Source organism: Hoplias malabaricus, chromosome 2, assembly GCF_029633855.1.
Source record: "Hoplias malabaricus isolate fHopMal1 chromosome 2, fHopMal1.hap1, whole genome shotgun sequence".
NCBI lineage: Eukaryota > Metazoa > Chordata > Actinopteri > Characiformes > Erythrinidae > Hoplias > Hoplias malabaricus.
Window position 1 is genome coordinate 30,125,334 of NC_089801.1, and position 20,438 is coordinate 30,145,771.

Here is a 20,438-nt window from a genome sequence, read left to right on the forward strand (position 1 = left end):
CTCAGCTATGATACTGGCTGCTTATTTTGCGCATATTTCTATTGTCTTATAAAAGATACCACACCTTAAATAGGTTGAATACATGAATACATATAAATAATGTAAAATAAAAGTTTCAACTGGAGGGTATCTTTGATCTTTGTAGTAATTCCATTTGTCAAATACTGCAGATAAATATATGTCTGGATTTATAGTCTAAAATTAATATATTCGAAGATATATTTGGACATTCTGCTGCAATTATATAATTTGAGTTTTATATAAGGTTTTATGTTCATAACTGTGTAAGTGTATAAACAAGCTGTGTTTAACGATGTGTAAGTGTATAAACAAGACAGGTTCTAGGACCCAGAGCAAAGCCCGGAGCTTTATCCGAGTATATACGCTCTGTGACTGGAGTCTGGAGCAGAAGAGGAATGTCCTGCCCTTTTGGGCCTATGCATGTGATTTATTTCGATTTCATATTCGAGAAGGGGTTCGTTTGAAAAGGATTCGAGGGTCAAAAACGGACACTGAGCGGACTAAGCTGAAGAGGAAGGGGGTGTTTTTATTATTTGAGTGGAGAAAATCCTGTGACTGACGTTCGGTTACCATCACAGGCAGTGGGCAGAGTCAAGATGGAGTGTCAGTGGAAGCCCGACGAGCAGGGACTTCAGCAGATATTACAGCTTCTCAAAGAGTCCCAATCTCCAGATACAAGCACCCAGAGATCCGTCCAACAAGTATCCTTCACGTTTTTACGCTATAACTTCTGAATCTCGCATAACACCGACCAACAGTGGCGAGAGTCACGATTCGTTGCCTGTACGTTAACGTAATGTTAGCTCCCATTGCTAACGTTAACTTGACTGAGTGAGCCTGTTTCTACTCATATTTGGACGTTTTTCTTCAGACTTCTGTTTACGTTTGAATTGACAACATAACGATGTAACCTTATTAAAATGGACAGAATGGAGTTTGCATTGCTAGACGGTGAAAGCTAGTTTTAATAACGTAATATAGCCGGCGAATGCTGACTAAGCTGCAGGCTGTTTACCTGTGGTTTTCCGTTTACACGAGGCTTCCTATTAGAATTTTCCGCTCCACCTTAAATTTTGCAGTAAGTGCGGCAGCTTTTAAGGTGGAATGGGGAAAAAATCGCGTGAGAAGCTAACTAATAAGAACCGGCATCTTTTGTAGGTAGCTTGTAGGTTCACTACATATAACTTTAGACGACCTTATCGCACACTATCAGACATTGTAGGTAATGTCATTAGGTTATACATTTCTAAGAAAACATCATATCGTTTTATAGAGGATTAACATCCTCCTAGGGACTCGCGACAGTAGCAAGCCTGCCGCACCGTTGGCATGAAGAAAATAATCCTACTATGAGCGTAAATGTAAGAGTAAATATGTTAGACAATTAACAATACGTATGCAAATATAAAGCTATAAATGGACTAGAAAGAATGAAATGGGCTAATTTATATATTTTAACATCCAATACATTTTCAAGTGCCCTGTTCATGTTTAAACATACAGTTTATAAGCTAAATGTTCTTCTGTGTGGCTCTGTAACATTACAGTACGTGACTGCATTCACAATGTCTGATGTCTTTGGCACTCTAGGCTATCTGAAATGGACATATGTGCACTGGATACCTGTGCTGAGGTCTTATGAGTCTCAGAATTAGTTTATTAAAAATAATGGATGTTTTGATTGTAAGACCAAAGAAGAAAAGGGAAAAAAACATGGTCTGTAATGGGGGTGTATTAGTACCAGTGACATGGGTAACATGCAGTCATTTCTCCCACCTAAAACCACACTATCATAATATAGTAATTAAAACTCTCCAACTTTGACTTTTAAGAATTTTTGAAAACTGCTTGCAAAGCTGTATCAGTTGGGTGTCTTTAATTTCCCCAGGATTATTATCTGGTGTTGTTGAAGGCTTCACCTGCACACAGTAAATGTATAATACGCGCATGTTAAGTGATCACAAACAAAAATGATGCTAAATCTTTTTTTTTTCCACTGTTTTACCCTCTTAATCTAATGTATCACTTAGAATGAGTCTCCTTAACATATTTTGCAGAAACTTGAACAGCTCAATCAGTTTCCAGACTTCAATAATTACTTGATATTTGTGCTCACAAAGCTGAAGTCAGAAGGTAAGAGTATTCTGTGCTGTATAAATATATATGATCATCTTTTTAATGGGAGCGTTATGAAGTTAACTTTGTTTTTTGAAATATCAGTAAATACGTAAATTCAAGAGATCAGCAGTGACATTCTTTGTTAAATTGTATGGCCTGCCTTCTTATAAAAACTATGCTGAGTAAACTGTAATTCACTAAATCATGTTATTTTACTCACTCTCTCTTCATCTTCCACTGTTAATATAGAGTCAGTTAGCCTAGTGAAGACTTGCAGTTTTTGTGATGTGCTAGCAGATAATGTTTCCAAAATAAAACTGCATTGTCTAATATGGAAGAAACTAACCAGATGTAAGAGCTTTGGTACAGTAGGGATTCCTCTACAGGAATAAACTGCTTGAGAATATGGGTCACTCTAATTTTAAATCTCTGATTCTCTTCACATTTAAATCGCCTGTCTTCAGGACACTGTTTCTTAAGATTAGTACATTTCGATCCAACTAGGCCCATTTTGACTGTGTCTGATTGCTGCGTGTACCTATATAATTTCTGTGGTTTCAGAGTGCAGTTGTTTTTCAAAAGGGATTTCTCATTGTACTCTGTGTGAATTTTGCTAGGAAAAAATTTAAATGCTGAAATGTGAACATATTATTTGTAATTAGTTATCTGTTGGGAAATGGTGGTAATGTAAAGCAGTGTTTACAATGTTTATCTACATATTGCAGTTTAGTTGTAATTTAATTTGACCAATGAACACTTGTCATTAAATGCAATGTTGCACATAGTAAAATGTTAAAACATTTTTGGGGACCATTTATTATATATTATTTATTATTTATATATATATATATATATATATATATATATATATATATATATATATAATATAGTGTATATGTTTTTTAGATATAGCTATATTAGTTTGTCTTGTAATGTTTGAATGTTGGAAAATTGTTGCTGTAAAATGAGAGTTTAGTAAAGTGAATCCATTGTTCATCAAAGAGGTAATATTTCTTATTCCATCATTTTCCCTTCTGTGCACTCATGTTGCAGACGAGCCCACTCGCTCCCTTAGTGGACTGATCTTGAAGAACAATGTAAAAGCCCATTACCAGAACTTTCCAAATGGAGTTTCTGAGTTCATCAAAAATGAGTGCTTGCAGAACATTGGAGACTCTTCACCTCTCATAAGAGCCACTGTGGGTGAGTAGAGTAACAGCATCACAACAGTCCATGTTCTTGCAGAACACTGATTACTTTACACACACCTAACTCCCTCAGCAGCCTGGTTAAGGCTGCCATATATTGGCAGCTTATACATTATTAATGACTGGATGCAAGTAATTGTTTTTATTTGTCTTAAAATGTAATTGTAACTGATAATATGTTGTCATTTGAGTTCTGCTACTTTGCATATTTCTGATGGTTTAAATTTGACAGTATAGTGGATAATGACAATTGTCCCAGAAATTTTATGTTAATCAGTGCCTAATACAAATATCTACCTTCATGGTAGATAGTATATGAGTCTAGATCATTAATCTTACTGTGGAGCATACTTTGTTCTTTCTCTATTTATGGTCTTTTTTCCATGCGTTATGATATTATATTTTTAAGGTTCCTGAGCATGATCATAACACAGTTTTCATTAATGTACATAATGCAAATTGAAAGAATGCTAAATTGTAAGCAAAAGTGGCAATTTTATGGCAGCTTCTCTTACCAGAAATGGTCAAAAATATGTATTTTTCTTTGGCTTTTTGCTGCTATTTAAGTTGCTGTAGTAAATGTTAACTACAATATGCACAGTGTATATTTGTATTATTTTAAACAAAACGTGTCGTAAAATATATCAGTTATATTTCAGAACTGTAAATATTTATGGAGTGGAATGTATCACCCAAACTTGTAAGAGTTATCAAAGTTGAGAATCATTTTTCTACAGGTATACTCATCACAACAATAGCCTCTAAAGGAGAACTACAGAACTGGCCAGAGCTTCTGCCCAAACTTTGTTTGCTGCTGGATTCAGAGGACTACAACACATGTGAAGTAAGTGACAGTTTTTTTTTTATTATTAATATCAATGCCAAGGTTATTTCAGTCACCAATATTCCTATCTGTTTTCATGAAGGCCATTTATTTACAGACCCACATAATGCCTAATTCTGGTGTTTTAATGGTAAAATGTTTATTTTGCAGTGTGTTACCAGGCTATCCATATTTGTATCCATGAAACCAGGCATTATATGGGGAAAATCACTTTACACTGATGAACATTGCCTTTTAAACATTTAAATATAAAGTTCCTTAGACTATAAATACAGTGTTGTTGCTTTTAATTATATTAAATTATTATTGTGTTCATAGATTATAAAAGGAGGAAGTACTAGAATGGGATTTCAAAGCAAAGTGAACTCATATTTGAGTGTGTCAGGTTTATTGAGGACCTTCCAAGCTCCTGTTCACGTAGGCTAAGGCTCCCTTACAGCAAGCTCCCAAAAATAGCTGTTCTGTCCCATAGTGCTTTGCAGTGTCTGGAGGGAATCCAGTGGGAGTAAATACAAGTGTGAGTGTGTTGAAGTTGACCAGTCACATTTTTTTTCCCTTAATTAAGTCCTCACCAAAAAAAAAAACAAAAAAACAAGATATTCCAAACCACTTGGGAAAGAGGCTTACATCACCTTGCACATAAAAGTCGTTTCAAAATGGCCTTGTCCTAAATAGACTCTCTTCCAAATTCCAAGTGTGACAGGGATCAATTTCAAAATGAGCAAGTGGTTATATATATATTTCTAAAATATTCCAAACTGATTATTTGTTATATAAATCCAGTTCAAGGATTGTAATTATTTATTTGCTTTTCTATTCAATTGCTGTTTGTACAATATCACAAATATTGCTTTGACTGATGGCTCCTGACTAGTCACCCTCTGACAATGCAATGCACATGCTATCACAATATGACATTTAGAAATATAGTCAAGGAGCCTATCACAGTCCAAAGTACGGATGTAGAAATGGCCTCCGGCAACATAGCATTGTTGTGCCATTGTGCCCCATTAATTCTATATAAAGCTTGAAGCAGGTGTGAGACTACAGACATTTTTAGAATGTTACAGATGACTGTATTTAGATGTCCAGTTGAGCATATTTATGACAGGCAGTGGTGGTTTGTTTCCACTGCTGACCAGTGATGTCTGGCATGTTGTATGTCGTCTTGATGGTGTAATTTAAATGTTGGGAGGATTTAAGGCTATGTTTCCAATAGTTATTGAATAATGTGATTCTGGAATATCCTCATTTGTGCTGCATTTTGCATTAGAGGTTAACTGATATGAGAATTTTTTTGACCAGTACTGATAACAAACATGATAATCATTTTTATTACTGGTAATATTGGCTAATCAAAAACAAAAGAACTTTAAATAACAATTTGTGATCACTAGTACTGTAAACCATTATATTCTGACTTGGTTATTTTCTGTAAAGGGTGCATCCTACTAAACCACTCTAAATCACTTTATATATTTTTAATAGTTATTTTTCAATTTACATCCCTTTCACAAATAGAGATGGTATTGGGCAAGATTTGTTCCATAGTAAATCTATACAGAAAATGTTATAGCAGATAAGACAATGTGATGACTTTTGGTTATCCATCTCACATCCAGTATACAGCATTCATATATTCTGAATGTGAAATGGATATCACATATACTAAATAAATAAAATTAATCTTGGCTTGTGAAAATGTGGCTTGTTTTGACCTTGAGATCTTTGTGAGTGTATGTCTCTTTCTGCTCCTTACTCTCCAGCCCAGTGTGTGCAATAGCTCTTGTAGCACTAGCTGCTGGTGGAACCAGTTGCCATAGTGACAGCCAGCCCCAGACAGCTCTTGTTGCCACGGTGGCGCATGTCTCATGGCCTGATTAAATTCTTTACAGGTAGAAATGTGCGTGAGCTCAAAAGGAAGAATTCCTATGCTCACTGTGAAAGAGAGATAGAAGTGGATGGGACATCACATTGCAGATAAACCTGTGCAGCATTTAAAAGCTTGTTAATGGATTACTGGAAAAAGCCATTCCTATTAAGGCCACATTTTGAGTTGTCTGTGTATGTCTGTTGTGAAGTGACAGTACTTAGTCATTCAGGATTTATTGTAAAGGCCCGTTCTAGCCCTAACAAATGAAAGGGTCCTCGGATTTGTCCTTGGAAACTTATATGGTTTACAAATGTAGTCAGCTGTACAACTGAGAATATAAATCAATTTCGTTTAAACAGAGGAAAAGGCAATTTGATAGCTCTGTGCTCTCTGGGAGCTTACTGTTTATGGTATGGTATGTTGTGGGCAGCCATGGCACTGCAGATTAGAAATTCGAGCCACGATTAGTATTATGTAGTAGTACATCCAAGTGGAAATGATTTTTACTGAAAATCAGGTTTAAAGACCAGCCTTTTTTACCAAAAATATTCTACAAGCACTGGTCAAGCAACAGATTTAAAGGCTAGAGGATGGCTCATCCAATCCACCCAAAATGGTTAGCTCGAGACTCTGACTGCACACCTATGGTGTGCACGACAACATAGACATTTGTAATAAAGTGGACAGAAAGTGTACATGTATGTCCACAACAAATATGATCACATTAGTGCCACTGTAGTGCAGGAAGTCCTCTACTCTTGTAACTGGTTATTTGGAGTGGTATGTGGCTTCCAGCTAAATGTGCCGAAGAGTGCAGACTGAATTTAGGGGTCTGTTTACCATAACCATTATTTTTCTGTGTTTAAGACTGAGCCTAATTGCTTCTTTCTCATTTTCTCTTAGGGTGCGTTTGGAGCTTTGCAGAAAATCTGTGAGGATTCAGCTGAGATTCTGGACAGTGACATGTTGGACCGACCCCTCAATGTTATGATCCCAAAATTTCTGCAGTTTTTCAAACACAGCAGCCCCAAGATCAGGTATGAGGGGGAAAACTCCAGTATTGTCTTCAAGCACTAATTAAGGTTGAGAAGTAACTTTGGCAACCTGTGGTATTCTTCATAACTTCAGTGTCGGGGATAATCTGGTAACGTGGTTTCTTTATTACAGTAAAATATAATCTGGTAAGGCCACATTGCCAGAAAGAAGGCGAATGATGACTAGTTTTATTCGTGAGCAGGAAGAGGAGGCAGGGTATACAGATTATTGGACAGCAAACGCCTAGATGGAAAAAGCCTTGCCTAGTGATTGTAGTAATAACATGGTTAGGGTTGTGCATAAGGGGTTTGTGCATGTCCCAGAGTGCATTACATTAACTACACTGAGGCCAGATATGGTGTTGTGCTCTATTAAATGGATAGAGTTAAAAATTCCAATTCAAGAAAACTATGGCCAATTATGAAGGAGGTATCAGACATAGCTGAAAAGTCTAGCAAGTGGTTGTGGGTAGAGAGCACAGACTCTGGGAAATATACTGTAGATTAATTATAGGTATGTGGAGGACAGGACAGGTGAGTGGGGTAATATATTGTGATGGTAGGGCTGTAAAGCTAGCTTGGATGGGGGTTGGATCTGGAACACCAAACTTCACTGTTGAACCTTTCAGATGTGTCATGGGCTTAATTCAGTGAAACACTGATGAGGGGAGGTTCCTTTCTGATGGCCCCTGTGAAGGAGAAGGGTATCTTTGTAGGCTGGAAGCAGCTCCATACCCGCCTACTTACTGGTCTCCAGCCTGTATGTCCCCTGTTCTCTGATCAGCAGAGTGATACAGTTGGGGTGCTGTGAAGAGCTAGTGATGCATTAGCTGAGATGAGTACACATGGGCTCGGCCCAAAGAGTAACGTACAGCGTTAGGTGTAGCTGGTTGCTGATTGGGCCAAAAATGCCACAGCGACCCTATTGGTTTTGGTTAGGATTTAAATGGCCATAGATGGCTGATTACAGGAATGTTGTGGTTGCAGGTAGGATGAGAGTGAGGTGGGCCATATGTGAAGCTCTCATGGGTTGGCATAGGATATTTTACATCTTATACTGTGTATAATTACAATTACTGCTCTTCATTTCAGATCTCATGCCATTGCTTGTGTGAACCAATTTATCATCAGCCGAACACAGGCCCTGATGCTGCACATAGATCCTTTTATTGAAGTAAGTGGCTTCCCAAGACTGTAGATGAGTTATATGACATTTAAAAATGGCCTATACTTCAAACTGCAGCTTTTCTAAAAACCTTGATCTTTTAATTGAGGGTGGCATTCTTTCAATAGACATAGACTACTAAGGTAATCTCCTACTGAAGATGTATTTTGTATAAAGTAAATTCTGATTGTTAGTTGAGGTTTGCTGACCACAGACGTCTTTGTTTGCTACAGAACCTATTTGCACTGGCAGGAGATGAGGAACCAGAGGTGAGGAAGAATGTGTGCAGGGCCCTTGTCATGCTGCTGGAGGTCCGCATGGACCGCCTCCTCCCCCACATGCACAACATTACAGAGGTGAGGTCATCATATACTCTCCAACAGCCTACGAACACAGAGCCTTGACATGTAACCTCAAGTATATTACAAAATGTCTGCTAACATGAATTATGATGTATTAACTAGTATATACATCATCAGGTGATGACTTGAAAATGTATGTGATTTGTTCAGGCCTCTATCAAGAAGAGAGCTTAGCCTCAGCACACTCTGTATCCTGAGATTAAACCTGATAAGCTTCCCTCCTGATATTATACAAGTGTTGAACAAACTATATATATATATATATATATATATATATATTTCATTCATTCGTTAACTACATCATTTTAACACAGCAGCTGTCCTTCACAATGTTGTGAAAATTTCCTGATGAATCAACCACTAGAAATGCTCCAGAATTACTTAGAATAAAATTGCTTTACTTTGACTTGCATTAAAATTTAGAAAGAATCTCTCTTTCTGTTATTTCTTATAGTACATGTTGCAGAGGACGCAGGACCAGGATGAGAATGTTGCTTTGGAAGCCTGCGAGTTCTGGCTAACGCTAGCAGAACAGCCTGTTTGTAAAGATGTACTTTGTGGACACCTATCTAAGTGAGTGCGCTCATTAATGGTGAAAAAAAAAAAATAATCAAATGATATTATAATACATCTTATTGCAAAGTTATTCCTACCTGTCAGTCTTTTCCAGTAAAAAAATAGCATTTCAAAAATCTGTATTGGTCTTTCCTCTCAGAGCAACACATGCACCTCAAATGATAAGGGGAAAATGTTTTTACAGTGTCAATATGAATTCACTATATCACTGGATGTAGTCAATTTAGTTAGTGTGTATATACTGATCTAATATTAATATTCTGCCATAGGTTAGTACCAGTTTTAGTGAATGGAATGAAATACTCTGAGATCGACATAATTCTGCTGAAGGTAAATGCACACAATGGCTTTTACTGTCTAGACGTTATCCATAAGACATTAAAAAATCATGAGCAATATGTTTGTGTTGAATGTGTCTCCAGGGTGATGTGGAGGAGGATGAAGCAATACCGGATAGTGAACAGGACATTCGACCAAGATTTCATCGCTCACGTACGGTTGCTCAGCAACATGAGGGTGGGGACAGCATTGAGGATGAAGAAGACAATGACGACGACGATCTGGATGATGACGACACCATCTCGGATTGGAACTTGCGTAAGAACCAGTTTTTAATATGCAGAGTTCATTGCTTTTTTTTTTGCAGAGTAAATCCAGGAATGCTTCGAACTCTTTTTACAGGGAAATGCTCCGCAGCAGCTTTAGATGTTCTGGCAAATGTTTTCCGAGAAGAACTGCTGCTACACATTCTCCCTTTGCTGAAAGAACTACTGTTCCATCCAGACTGGGTCATCAAAGAATCAGGCATACTTGTACTAGGAGCCATAGCTGAAGGTTAGTAACCTACATGTTGTGCATATGCATATAAGCACCATCTAGAAATCTGAAATTATAGCCCTGCTTTGAATAAACATTTTTGCAGGGTATACATGGGCCATTCTGCCAAAAGTTGACTGAATTAGTAACTCAAATGATTGAAACACACATGAATCACCTGAGACAGCAGGTGGCACTCCACACAATTCAGCAGAATATTGGGATGTGTAAAACAGACAGAAATAAACTGACCAATGTTCTGTAAGAGTTCCTAAAGTAAGGTAGATGCCAAATATTTAGAGATGTAAGAATGTCTTAATCATTCTCTTGATTTAACTGTTTTGTTCCCTCAGTTTAATAAATCGCTCCCTCAATTGAACTGTTATTTAATTTTAATAAATTGTTCCCTCAGTTTGGTAATTCATTACCTTGATATAATTAGTTGTGGTGCCAACCCACATTAATTGTATCAAGGCTTAACATGCAGTAAATGGGACAGTATGGACCGCTTGGATTCTATTCAGCAAGGAATTAAACCCCAGTCTGCTTTGTAGAGAGCAGTGCAATTAAGGATACACTCCATAGACAAGGTTATTAAAAAATTCTAAATAAATTACACTACATTCACATGAAATGTTTAAGGGGACATTTGTTTGAATGTTTGTTTTCTGGATTTCATGGTAATTTTATTTGTTAACTCTCTTTTCTCCCTCTAGGTTGTATGCAAGGCATGATCCCTTACCTGCCTGAGTTGATTCCTCACCTTATACAGTGTTTATCGGATAAGAAGGCTTTGGTCCGCTCCATCACCTGCTGGACTCTGAGTCGCTATGCCCACTGGGTGGTGAGCCAGCCTGCTGATGCCTACCTCAAGCCCCTCATGACAGAGCTGCTGAAACGCATACTGGACAGCAACAAGCGCGTCCAAGAGGCAGCATGCAGGTCAGTGATCAAATTATAGGTCAAGTCAACGTGATAGTCTAATTACATGTTTTATTATAGTGCTAGGTATTAATTGCATCTCTCTCTCTCTTTTTCAATCTGTCTGCTGCACAGTGCCTTTGCAACTCTGGAGGAGGAGGCATGTACGGAACTGGTTCCCTATCTGGCCTACATTCTGGACACTTTGGTCTTTGCCTTCAGTAAATACCAGCACAAGAACCTGCTTATCCTTTATGATGCCATTGGCACACTAGCAGATTCTGTAGGCCTCCATCTCAATAAACCGGTAAAAAGTTCAAACTTAGTTTAACTTTATGGGTTTTTATTTGTTTGTTTGATATTTACTTTTTTTTTTCCCCCTCAACGTATGATGCTTGTATCTTCAGGAGTACATTCAGATGTTGATGCCTCCATTAATTCAGAAATGGAACCAGCTGAAAGATGAAGATAAAGACCTCTTCCCTCTCCTGGAGGTTGGAAATATTCTCACATGCCTCCTCCATATTCCATATAAAATTGTTCATTTTTAATAAAAAAAAATTTAGGTTTTTAGTTTAAAATTGATTCCTCTTTGCAGTGCTTGTCATCTGTGGCAACGGCCCTGCAGAGTGGTTTCCTGCCCTACTGTGAACCTGTGTACCAGCGCTGTGTGAACCTAGTCCAGAAAACACTTGCCCAAGCCATGGTGAGACAAACACTTATATTATAGTGCTCACTTTGTTCAGGGTTTTAGCCAGTGTCACAGAGAAACCCTTTGGGTCTTGTGCATGTTCAACTGCTTTTCAGACTCTTTTGTTTTTTTATAGCTCCATCAGTCTCAACCTGATGTCTATGAAGCTCCTGACAAAGACTTCATGATAGTGGCGTTGGATTTGCTCAGTGGGCTTGCAGAGGGCCTAGGGGGCAACATTGAGCAGCTAGTGGCTCGCAGTAACATTCTCACCCTCATGTACCAGTGCATGCAGGTAATAATTAAAAAATAAGAATAATTTTTTGCAGCAAAGCTTTTCTTTTTAAAAAAGTAATGTTGATTTACTGACAAAGCAAGTGGAAAAACACATAACATAAAAATCAAAATGTATAATATTATTTTTTCCAGTATTAAAGTATGTTTGAACAAATCAGTGCCTGCTGCTTAGTAACTGTTTTTAAATAGAAGTTTCTCATAGGGTCGTAGACCTTGGCACACCATGGTTTGACCACAGTAAATTTTGAATGAACAAAATTTTGTGTTACTCCCACCAAGGATAAAATGCCGGAGGTACGTCAGAGTTCGTTTGCCCTTTTGGGCGATCTCACCAAAGCCTGCTTCCAACATGTCAAGTCATGTATTGGTAAGAAATAACATACTACTTAAGGGTGAACAGGGTATAACAGACTGATATGATTTTCACATTTTTGCCAGATTGGAAAAAGACATGCCAGAGAAATTGAAATGTGTATTTGAAGTTGAAGTAATTTTATAGCAAGAATTCTGGCTTATCTCTTATGGTCAACAGAAGCTTAACTTAGCAGTATTTGTGATTGTGGGTTTCCATGTTCTTTATTTAAACTTTTAATTGGGGAGTAGTAGCAATCTTGTTCACTATAGGGATTTGCCCCTGGAATTTAAACTGATCTAATTGTAAGTGTTGGTTATTTCTGGTTTGGTCTAGGGTTTTTTTTTTTTTTTTTTTTTTTTTAAATCTTAAGAAGAAAAGTTAAATAATTTTAATGTAATTTAGTAAAGTTCCTGAAGTATTAGCAAAGAGAATTTTTTTTTTAAATACGTTACAAGAAAAATACAGTCAATTTAAAAAAAAAAAAAAAAATTTTTTTTCGGTCTCCTAGCGGATTTCATGCCTATTTTAGGCACAAACCTGAACCCAGAACTGATCTCTGTGTGCAACAATGCAACCTGGGCCATTGGGGAAATTTCTATTCAAATGGGTAAGTTTGGTATTAATACTTATAACATTTACAAATTTGTGATTAAAATTGATTGGATGTTTGGATGTTTTTTGCTTTTGTCTTCACTCTGCCATGTTTTTCAACATGATAGATAACAAAGCACATTTTAGTTTGACTTTGTTTTTCCAGCAGTAAACTGTTGGATAAGGTTGGTAGGTAAACCCCCTCTGGTTTAGAAATAACTTTTTTTTATTTATTTATTTACCTTGAATGAGTTTTGCTTTGTTTCAGTTGGTTTAATTAAAAAAATTAATACATAAAAATGTATAATAAAACTAGGGCGTGAACAGGATATTGTTATGCCTAAAACATTGGAAAAGATTTATTGGTTTTAACATATTTCTTTTTTTTTTTTTTTTTTTCTTGCAACAAACAGACCCTTCTGATGTGAGGGGAAAATTGATTCCCTAAGCCAAAAATGAATAAAGCTTACAACCGACAACAACAAAAATAACTAGGACATTGACTACAGTATATTGACTACAGTGTGTGCGTATGAAATCCAGCATCCTACAAAATGACTTTTATTTTTTTTGGCAATGGATCCTTGATGGTATTAAAGAGAGGCGTGAAAGTCTAAATGCAGGGACATTTGTTCAAAATCTGTATCGCTGACATAATTTTAATGTTAGTCTGGCCCTAATATACACCTTACTTCATTCGCAGGCGCTGAGATGCAGCCCTATGTGTCCATGGTCTTACACCAACTGATCGAGATCATTAACAGACCCAACACACCAAAGACACTGCTGGAGAATACAGGTATCACTGGGAGGTGCTAGAAAAGGCTGCTGTCTGTTGTGGGAGCTTCTCTCTCAACCCAACCTCCATTTTTATGACTCTGCAGTGGCTTTCAATTTCTATACATACTCCAAGGGGTGGACTGTACAAGTTTTGCTAATGTTTCAATATAATTGGATTTCTGAAAAATCACTAATGATAAAATCTTTATGATCTGAATATTAAGGAATTTTTGTATTGACACAGCAAATCTTGTAATAGTCCATCTTCTTGCTATCTGAATTAAATTGATAATCTGAAACCACTGCTATAGCTGTTGTTTTTACCTAATGGTAACTGAAATCAGAAGGTTACGTAGTTGAACAAAGGTTTAGTTAGGACTGAAAATGTAGCAAGCTTGGAGATGAATTGATTTCAGAAGTCTGAAAACTTCTGGATGAATTTTTTGGAGGCATGTATCCTGTTTTGTCCTGAACATTTTTCTTGAAATGGAGATACATTTATACCACCTACCTTTTGCAAACTTTCTCCTAGCTCTAGTCCAATTTAATTAGAAATTCTACTAAGAAGAAAGCTACCTATCACTGAGCCACAATAGCAGCCTTCATTGATTCCTATCCTGATTTGGCTAAAGTTTAACCCCCTAACTAACTTCCCCAGAAACTAGGGTATTTGTAGATGTGTTCCTGTTTGTCAGTTTGTTTCTGTTGTTTTAGTTACTGTTTTTTTTTTTTTTTTTTTTTTTTTTTTTTCTTTCTTTTTTTCTTCAATGTGAATGCATATCTGCGAATAGATGTTGAATGTTGTTTAGTTAAGGATGGCTTATGTTTGATGCAGGATAGCTAATCCTCTGATCTCAGTTTAGTTTGTACTCACATAGACCCTCCAAATCAAGCAAGTTGCACTGTGTGGATGGCTTCACACACATCAGAGCCTGTTTAAACATTCTGACTTGCCAAGCCAGTGGTGCTGTCAAGTGAGAATCATATAAAGTACAGTCCTTTTTTTTTCTTTTCTTTTCTTTCAAGCAAAGTCAAAGAATTTTGAAAGATTTGCGACTTTTAGAAAAAGTCAAAACTAAAAAAAATTTTTAATTATTAAATTGTTAGATATGTATTACATTAAGTGTATTAGGGTCTAATTTTTGTGCAAGTGAATGTTTTAAGCCAGTTTGTTTATAATTACTTAATGTCCAGATGTTTCCACCTGTAAAACAAGAGAGACTCTGCTGTCTGGGAGACTGAAGCATTTGCATTTGACTACATTTTCAGGATGGGGTTTCAAAAAGCAATGTACTGATTCAACTGGTCATCCAGACTTGGCAATGCTGCATGGCTGATGCCCCATTTGGGCAATGTCTGAAGCCTCCACCTTCAACAATCATGAAATAAAATTTGGATTAAAAAAACCAATAACAAATAAATTTTTATTATATTATATGATGTAATGTCCACTAGATTAATTGTACTATGAAATTTTGCTTTTCCATACAAAGAGTATTAGTCCACACAGTTTTATACCCATCTCTCTCTACTTTTTTTTTTTATTATTATTATTAATTTACCCACCCCCCCCTTCTCTCTCTCCCCCTTATTGTTTGATTTGGATGCCATGGATTAGCCTATCCTGCACTGAACTATGTTCTCTAATGAGCCAATCATCTGCTTTTTGCATGTCTCATTGGACTGTTCATAAATGCCTGTCTTTAATGAGAATGTTGCATAGTTTTGTGTCTCTTAAACTCAGGTCCTCCTCCTCTGTGCCTCTTAAACGATCCTGATGGAATCTAGTCCTCTCCATGTAGTTTGCTTGGTGTAATGTTTTTTCTTAGAAAAAAAAAGGACAACAGAAAGAAAATAAATTTCTGTTCTATTAAAAGATATTTGTGAGTTTAAGGGAGACAATCTCAGAAAACTGTTTTAAAGGCAGAAGTGCACTATTTTATTTTAATTTATTTACGTCTACTTATGGAATTCATAACCAAATCATGGAAAACATGGAATGTACATAAATGGCATCTCTTCCCTTTATCGGGTAGAAACGTTGTTTTCTGAGACGTCTCCCTTAAACGAGATGTTTCTTTTTAGTGTCATATTTTATATTTTACCCCTTAGTCTGGGGCTGTGAAGAGCACTAGTGAAATCTTGTGTTTATTCTCATACACAGATTCTGTTGAGTTCTGTTTCTGAGTTGTCTGTTTGTTTGTTTGTTTGTTTGTTTTTCTTTTTGTTTTCTCCTCCTCCCCTCCATTCGCTCATGTCTTGGTTGGCGTTTGGTGCTGTATAACCGTGATTGCGTTACCTTAGCAATAACAATTGGTCGTCTTGGTTACGTTTGTCCTCAAGAGGTGGCACCCATGCTACAGCAGTTTATAAGACCCTGGTGTGTATTATTCAATCTTTTATTTCATTCATTACTTCTATCTCTCTATCCTCTCCTTCCTGTACCCTCTCCATTCCCTCTTTCTTTCCCACTCCCATGCTCTATAACCTTGTCCCAGTGCTCTTAAAAAGCCTCCTCTCTGCTTCCACATCCTGCTGAATCTAAATTTTACAAGTGCTCCCAGTAGCCAAAAACAAACCATTTCAGAGCTGCTTTTGTCCATGCAAAAATACATCGCCAAAAAAGAAAAAAAAAATAGGCCGTAGGAGTCAGTTCAAGAGATTTGGGATGGGGCTTCTATCTCCCTGTCCCACCCTTCTTTCTTTCCTCTATCTTTCTCTCTTTCTTTCCCTCCCCTGTCACTCTGTCTCTTTTCTGTTCTGTATGATTCAGTCAATATCATTACCTACCATGTGACTAACCCTGTCCTTCTAGGTCTTGTTGTTTAATTTGCCTCAGTAGCACCTTCATGTATTCCGTATTGATTTATTTTAATTTTTTACTTCTGTTGCTGTCTTTTATTGTTGCTAACGACTACCCGAATGCATGGGATAATGTCACATGCTTGCTGATTTATAGAAAACCCCTGAAAAATGTATTAAAAAAAAAGAAAGAAAGAAAATCAGAGTCCCCGTAGAAACAGCTCTATCGCTGCATTGTGTTATTCTAAAAAGCCTCTTCTAAAATCCTTGAAACTGAAATTGGCAGCATACAAGGTGCTTTTACACTTTTGTATTTCACATAAACTTGTTCTTGCATTTCAAAATACTTGGAGAAGTTGAATAAAATATTTGCAAATAGATATGTGCTACAAAAATATCTGTATTTATTTGTAATGTGTCAGTTTTTGACCCATTCTGTTTCTCTACATGAACATGTTTAAAGGATACATTAAAAAGGGAAAAGTGTGATTTCTGATATCAACATATAAAATGTGGGCCTGAAAATAGAAATAAGCCAAGCACTTTAAAAGATTACTATAGTAATTTAAATTCTTAATCTTTCAATCAGATATTTAAGAGATTTTTGTATTATCTTTTGATCTCGAGGTGCTCTGAGGTGGTAGCCTTGGTATATTCTCAGTTTTCCATTTGCAAAGTGACAGCATAGGTTTGTTATTTAAAAAATATGTTTCTCCTTTGCTAGGTGCACCTCGCTTCGCAATATAAGAGACAATGAGGAAAAAGACTCTGCCTTCAGAGGAATCTGTACCATGATCACAGTCAACCCTGGAGGTGTGGTGCAGGTGAGATACCCCTTTAAACCACTTGCAGCCATGGTTCCAGAGGCCTTTTTTTCTACATTTGTGCTGTAATCACATAGTTTCTTTCCAAAAGCACTGATTCTACCCATAGAGAAACCCAAGAAAATACAAAGCGGTCATTAAAACCACTGATGCTTCAATGACAGGAGAAACAGAGTGAGAAATAGCTGTAACACTGCATCTTTTTGTTTTTAGGATTTTATATTTTTCTGTGATGCTGTTGCATCATGGGTGAACCCTAAAGATGATCTCCGTGAAATGTTCTATAAGGTAAACTCTGAATGCACTTACACTGTGATTAAAAAAGAAAAGCTGACTTTAATGTTCTGCTTTTGCAATCTGCAAAAGTCTCGAGCACCTAAGATTGTTATTATTTAAATTATTTCTCAATAAGTGTGGTGCTTGTATAAAATTATATATAAATAAATGCATAAACATAAATACAGCTAAAATAAAAGGATTTATAAAAAATGAAATAAAAGGACACTTTATTTAATATAATGCAGTATTTGTTAACTGGTAAATCTAGGCACTGGATGATAGCCTCAAATAACACTGGGCTGCCAAGAGGAGAGATTTGGAAAGGGTTAAAGCACCACATTTACAGAATATCACTACTTTAATGTAGTATTATTTGTTTTTATGCTCATTTTAGATTTAAAGCTATTTAAATTCTTATTGATCAGTTAAATTGTTTGTAAATCTCATTAGGTGCCTAAAACCTTTGCTCAGTACTGTATATAATTAATATTTATTGGCATACATTTATTTAATCCAACCACATTTACTTCTGCATCTATTTGGTGTACAATTCCTTAGTTTTGTCTGCTAGTAGAACTCAAAATGGGTTACTTGTGCATGCTGGACTGTAATTGTGTGCTTTTTGTTAGATCTTACATGGGTTTAAGAATCAGGTTGGAGAAGAGAATTGGAGGCGTTTCTCAGACCAGTTCCCCTTGCCTCTCAAGGAGCGTCTCGCAGCTTTCTATGGAGTCTAATCAATCCTGGAAACACTGGGTTGTTTAAAGAGGTACAGACATTTTTTGCATTGTTGCAGTATTGTTTTTTTTTTATTTTTTATTTTTTTTTCCCCCCATGTTGTTTGCTTAGAGGTTCTGAAATATACTGCCAGCATACGTCTAATTCTTATCTCTTTTTTTTTTTTTTTTTTTTTTTTGCTTTAGGTGATCATTGGGGAGGGCGGGGGGAGGGAGAGAGAATCATGGGAGTCTAAGACTCCCAAGGAACACATTGCCCTTTACGGTAGGGAGGGTGGTCTGGCTGGGATGGGGTATATGGACCCCTAACACCTCTGAATGGGGTAGGAGGGTGGTATTTGCTGTGGCTCAACTCAACAAAAATACAACATCAAGAAAGAAAACCTTTTAAATGCCCAGCCAACTAAACTAGAGAGGAAACCCTCATCAGAAACAAATTTTCTGTTGGTGTTTTTTTGTTTGTTTGTTTTTTTTTTAAATCCATCCAAAACTCAAGATATCAAGGGGATACAAACATTAGTGTGAAGGGTGTCTAAGCTGAATTTATGAAAACGGCAGAGGCTGATTCTGTCTTTAATCAGCGTGATCATACCACACAGTACTGGATCAAACCGTACAGCACGGATCAGGCCGAAGCATCAGGAGTACGCATGGGGTGTTACAAGGTATAATGTCACTGCATGGAAGAGCAGTGCTGTTAATGCTTGTTTTGTTTTGCACTGCACAGCAGTAGACGGGAAAGCTGTTGAAGTACATGCTGATAGCTATCAAGTTTAAAAGGAATGCTGGAAGGAATGTCCAACTATCAAGTTTAAAAGGAATGTCTGAAAACTAGATTATCGCTTCATAACATAACTGTAGGTATGTGAGGGTCCACAAACCATTTGTAATAAGTATGTAAGTGCTTTTTGTGATTTATTTTTTTTAAAACATGATTTGTCAAATATTCATTACTTCACATGTGTACAGTGAAGGAGAAGGACATACTGCACAGTGACTTACTACATTTGAGTCATGGTTTTAAATGTGTCTCGCATTTCCAGAGCTATCAGACTCATCTCCAGCTTCTTTTCCATGTGAATTTGTGATCGTTGTCTCTATCAAAAATTAGGTTTGTCATGGACTGGTCAATCAACTCCCAACCCAAGGAAGGTTCTTTGTTTGACGTTTTCTTTAAATGTCTACTTTAGGTTTATTTACTTTTGTTTTTTGTTTTTTTTTTGTTTTTTTTTTGAGGGGTGGGAGATGGGGTGGGCTGTGGGTTTGTGCGTTTAGTTTACTGAGAGCATGATTTTGCAAATGCTTGTAATGACATTATTTTGACTGACTAGAATAAGATGGGTACTTAAGTGTTTGATTCATGCATGTTGGTGGCCCTGTAAGCAATTTGTGTTGCTATCCCAGTCCCTTCTTGATGAATTACTGCAATGTCAACTACGTTTTTGCTTCCTGTTGTGCATATTCTTTAATTTAACCTCCTGTTTGAAGTTAACAGGGAAATGTGTCCCATGTCAAACCCACTTTTTGTTCGTCAATGTTTCTTGCACACAGTGTTGAAAGTCATAAAATCACCTGAATGTATCCCAGGGCATAAAGAGCACATTGTGCTTTGGAAATTTATCAGATTTTCTAAAATTAATTTCAGATTGTCCTCAGAGGATCTGACACTTTCAGTTGCAACTAAAATAGTTCTGCAGGTCAGAGCCTTTAACACAGTTCTTCTTATGTTGGCAATCTTCGGAATGCTTGCTTTGTTTTCCCCCACGTCTTCATTTAAATGAATATCCTCTGAGCTTATGAGCAAAGTTATGTCCCTTTTAAAAAAACAACAAAAAAAAGTTTAAGTAAAAATCAGTATTAAAAATTAGTTCATAAGTATTTCAATTCAAAACCATTTAATTTGAAAAGACTAAAAGCTTTCTGTTTTAAGTGCCATCTAAACACCATGGGATATCGTCAGGCTTTTTCGACTTTGTAATTTACTAACTCTGTTCAGTAGTTGTTGTGTTTTAAAATTGTTCAAAGTTTTGTCTGTCACATTCCAGCTGTTTCAACCTGTAAACAGATTGAAAGGCTTGGCTTTCTTCAGTGGTACCGCTTCTGTCACACTGAAAAATGAAAATGTAAGAAAACTGAATGCTGTT

The 20,438-nt window shown here is 36.6% G+C and overlaps 1 protein-coding gene across 4 annotated transcripts; it reads left to right on the forward strand.

Annotated features, from left to right (window-relative positions):
- Positions 1-376: 376 nt before the first annotated feature.
- tnpo1 (transportin 1) lies at positions 377-19,496 on the forward strand. Of its 4 annotated transcripts, none has more exons than XM_066658492.1 (24): positions 377-722; positions 2,079-2,154; positions 3,193-3,342; positions 4,085-4,191; positions 6,968-7,101; positions 8,191-8,272; positions 8,497-8,619; positions 9,080-9,198; positions 9,471-9,531; positions 9,624-9,798; positions 9,883-10,035; positions 10,734-10,959; positions 11,074-11,245; positions 11,346-11,432; positions 11,537-11,644; positions 11,766-11,924; positions 12,206-12,293; positions 12,790-12,888; positions 13,576-13,671; positions 15,957-16,032; positions 17,179-17,278; positions 17,492-17,566; positions 18,187-18,326; positions 18,481-19,496. In XM_066658492.1, the coding sequence occupies exons 1-23, from the start codon at positions 618-620 to the stop codon at positions 18,292-18,294; spliced, it is 2,679 nt and encodes an 892-aa protein (XP_066514589.1). In that variant the 5' UTR covers positions 377-617; the 3' UTR covers positions 18,295-18,326; positions 18,481-19,496. The 4 variants fall into 4 exon arrangements, 3 of the variants coding, with proteins under 3 accessions (XP_066514589.1, XP_066514590.1, XP_066514591.1); XM_066658493.1 differs by lacking the exon at positions 377-722 and adding an exon at positions 761-1,099; XM_066658494.1 differs by lacking the exon at positions 377-722 and adding an exon at positions 1,244-1,382.
- The last annotated feature ends 942 nt before the right edge of the window (positions 19,497-20,438 follow it).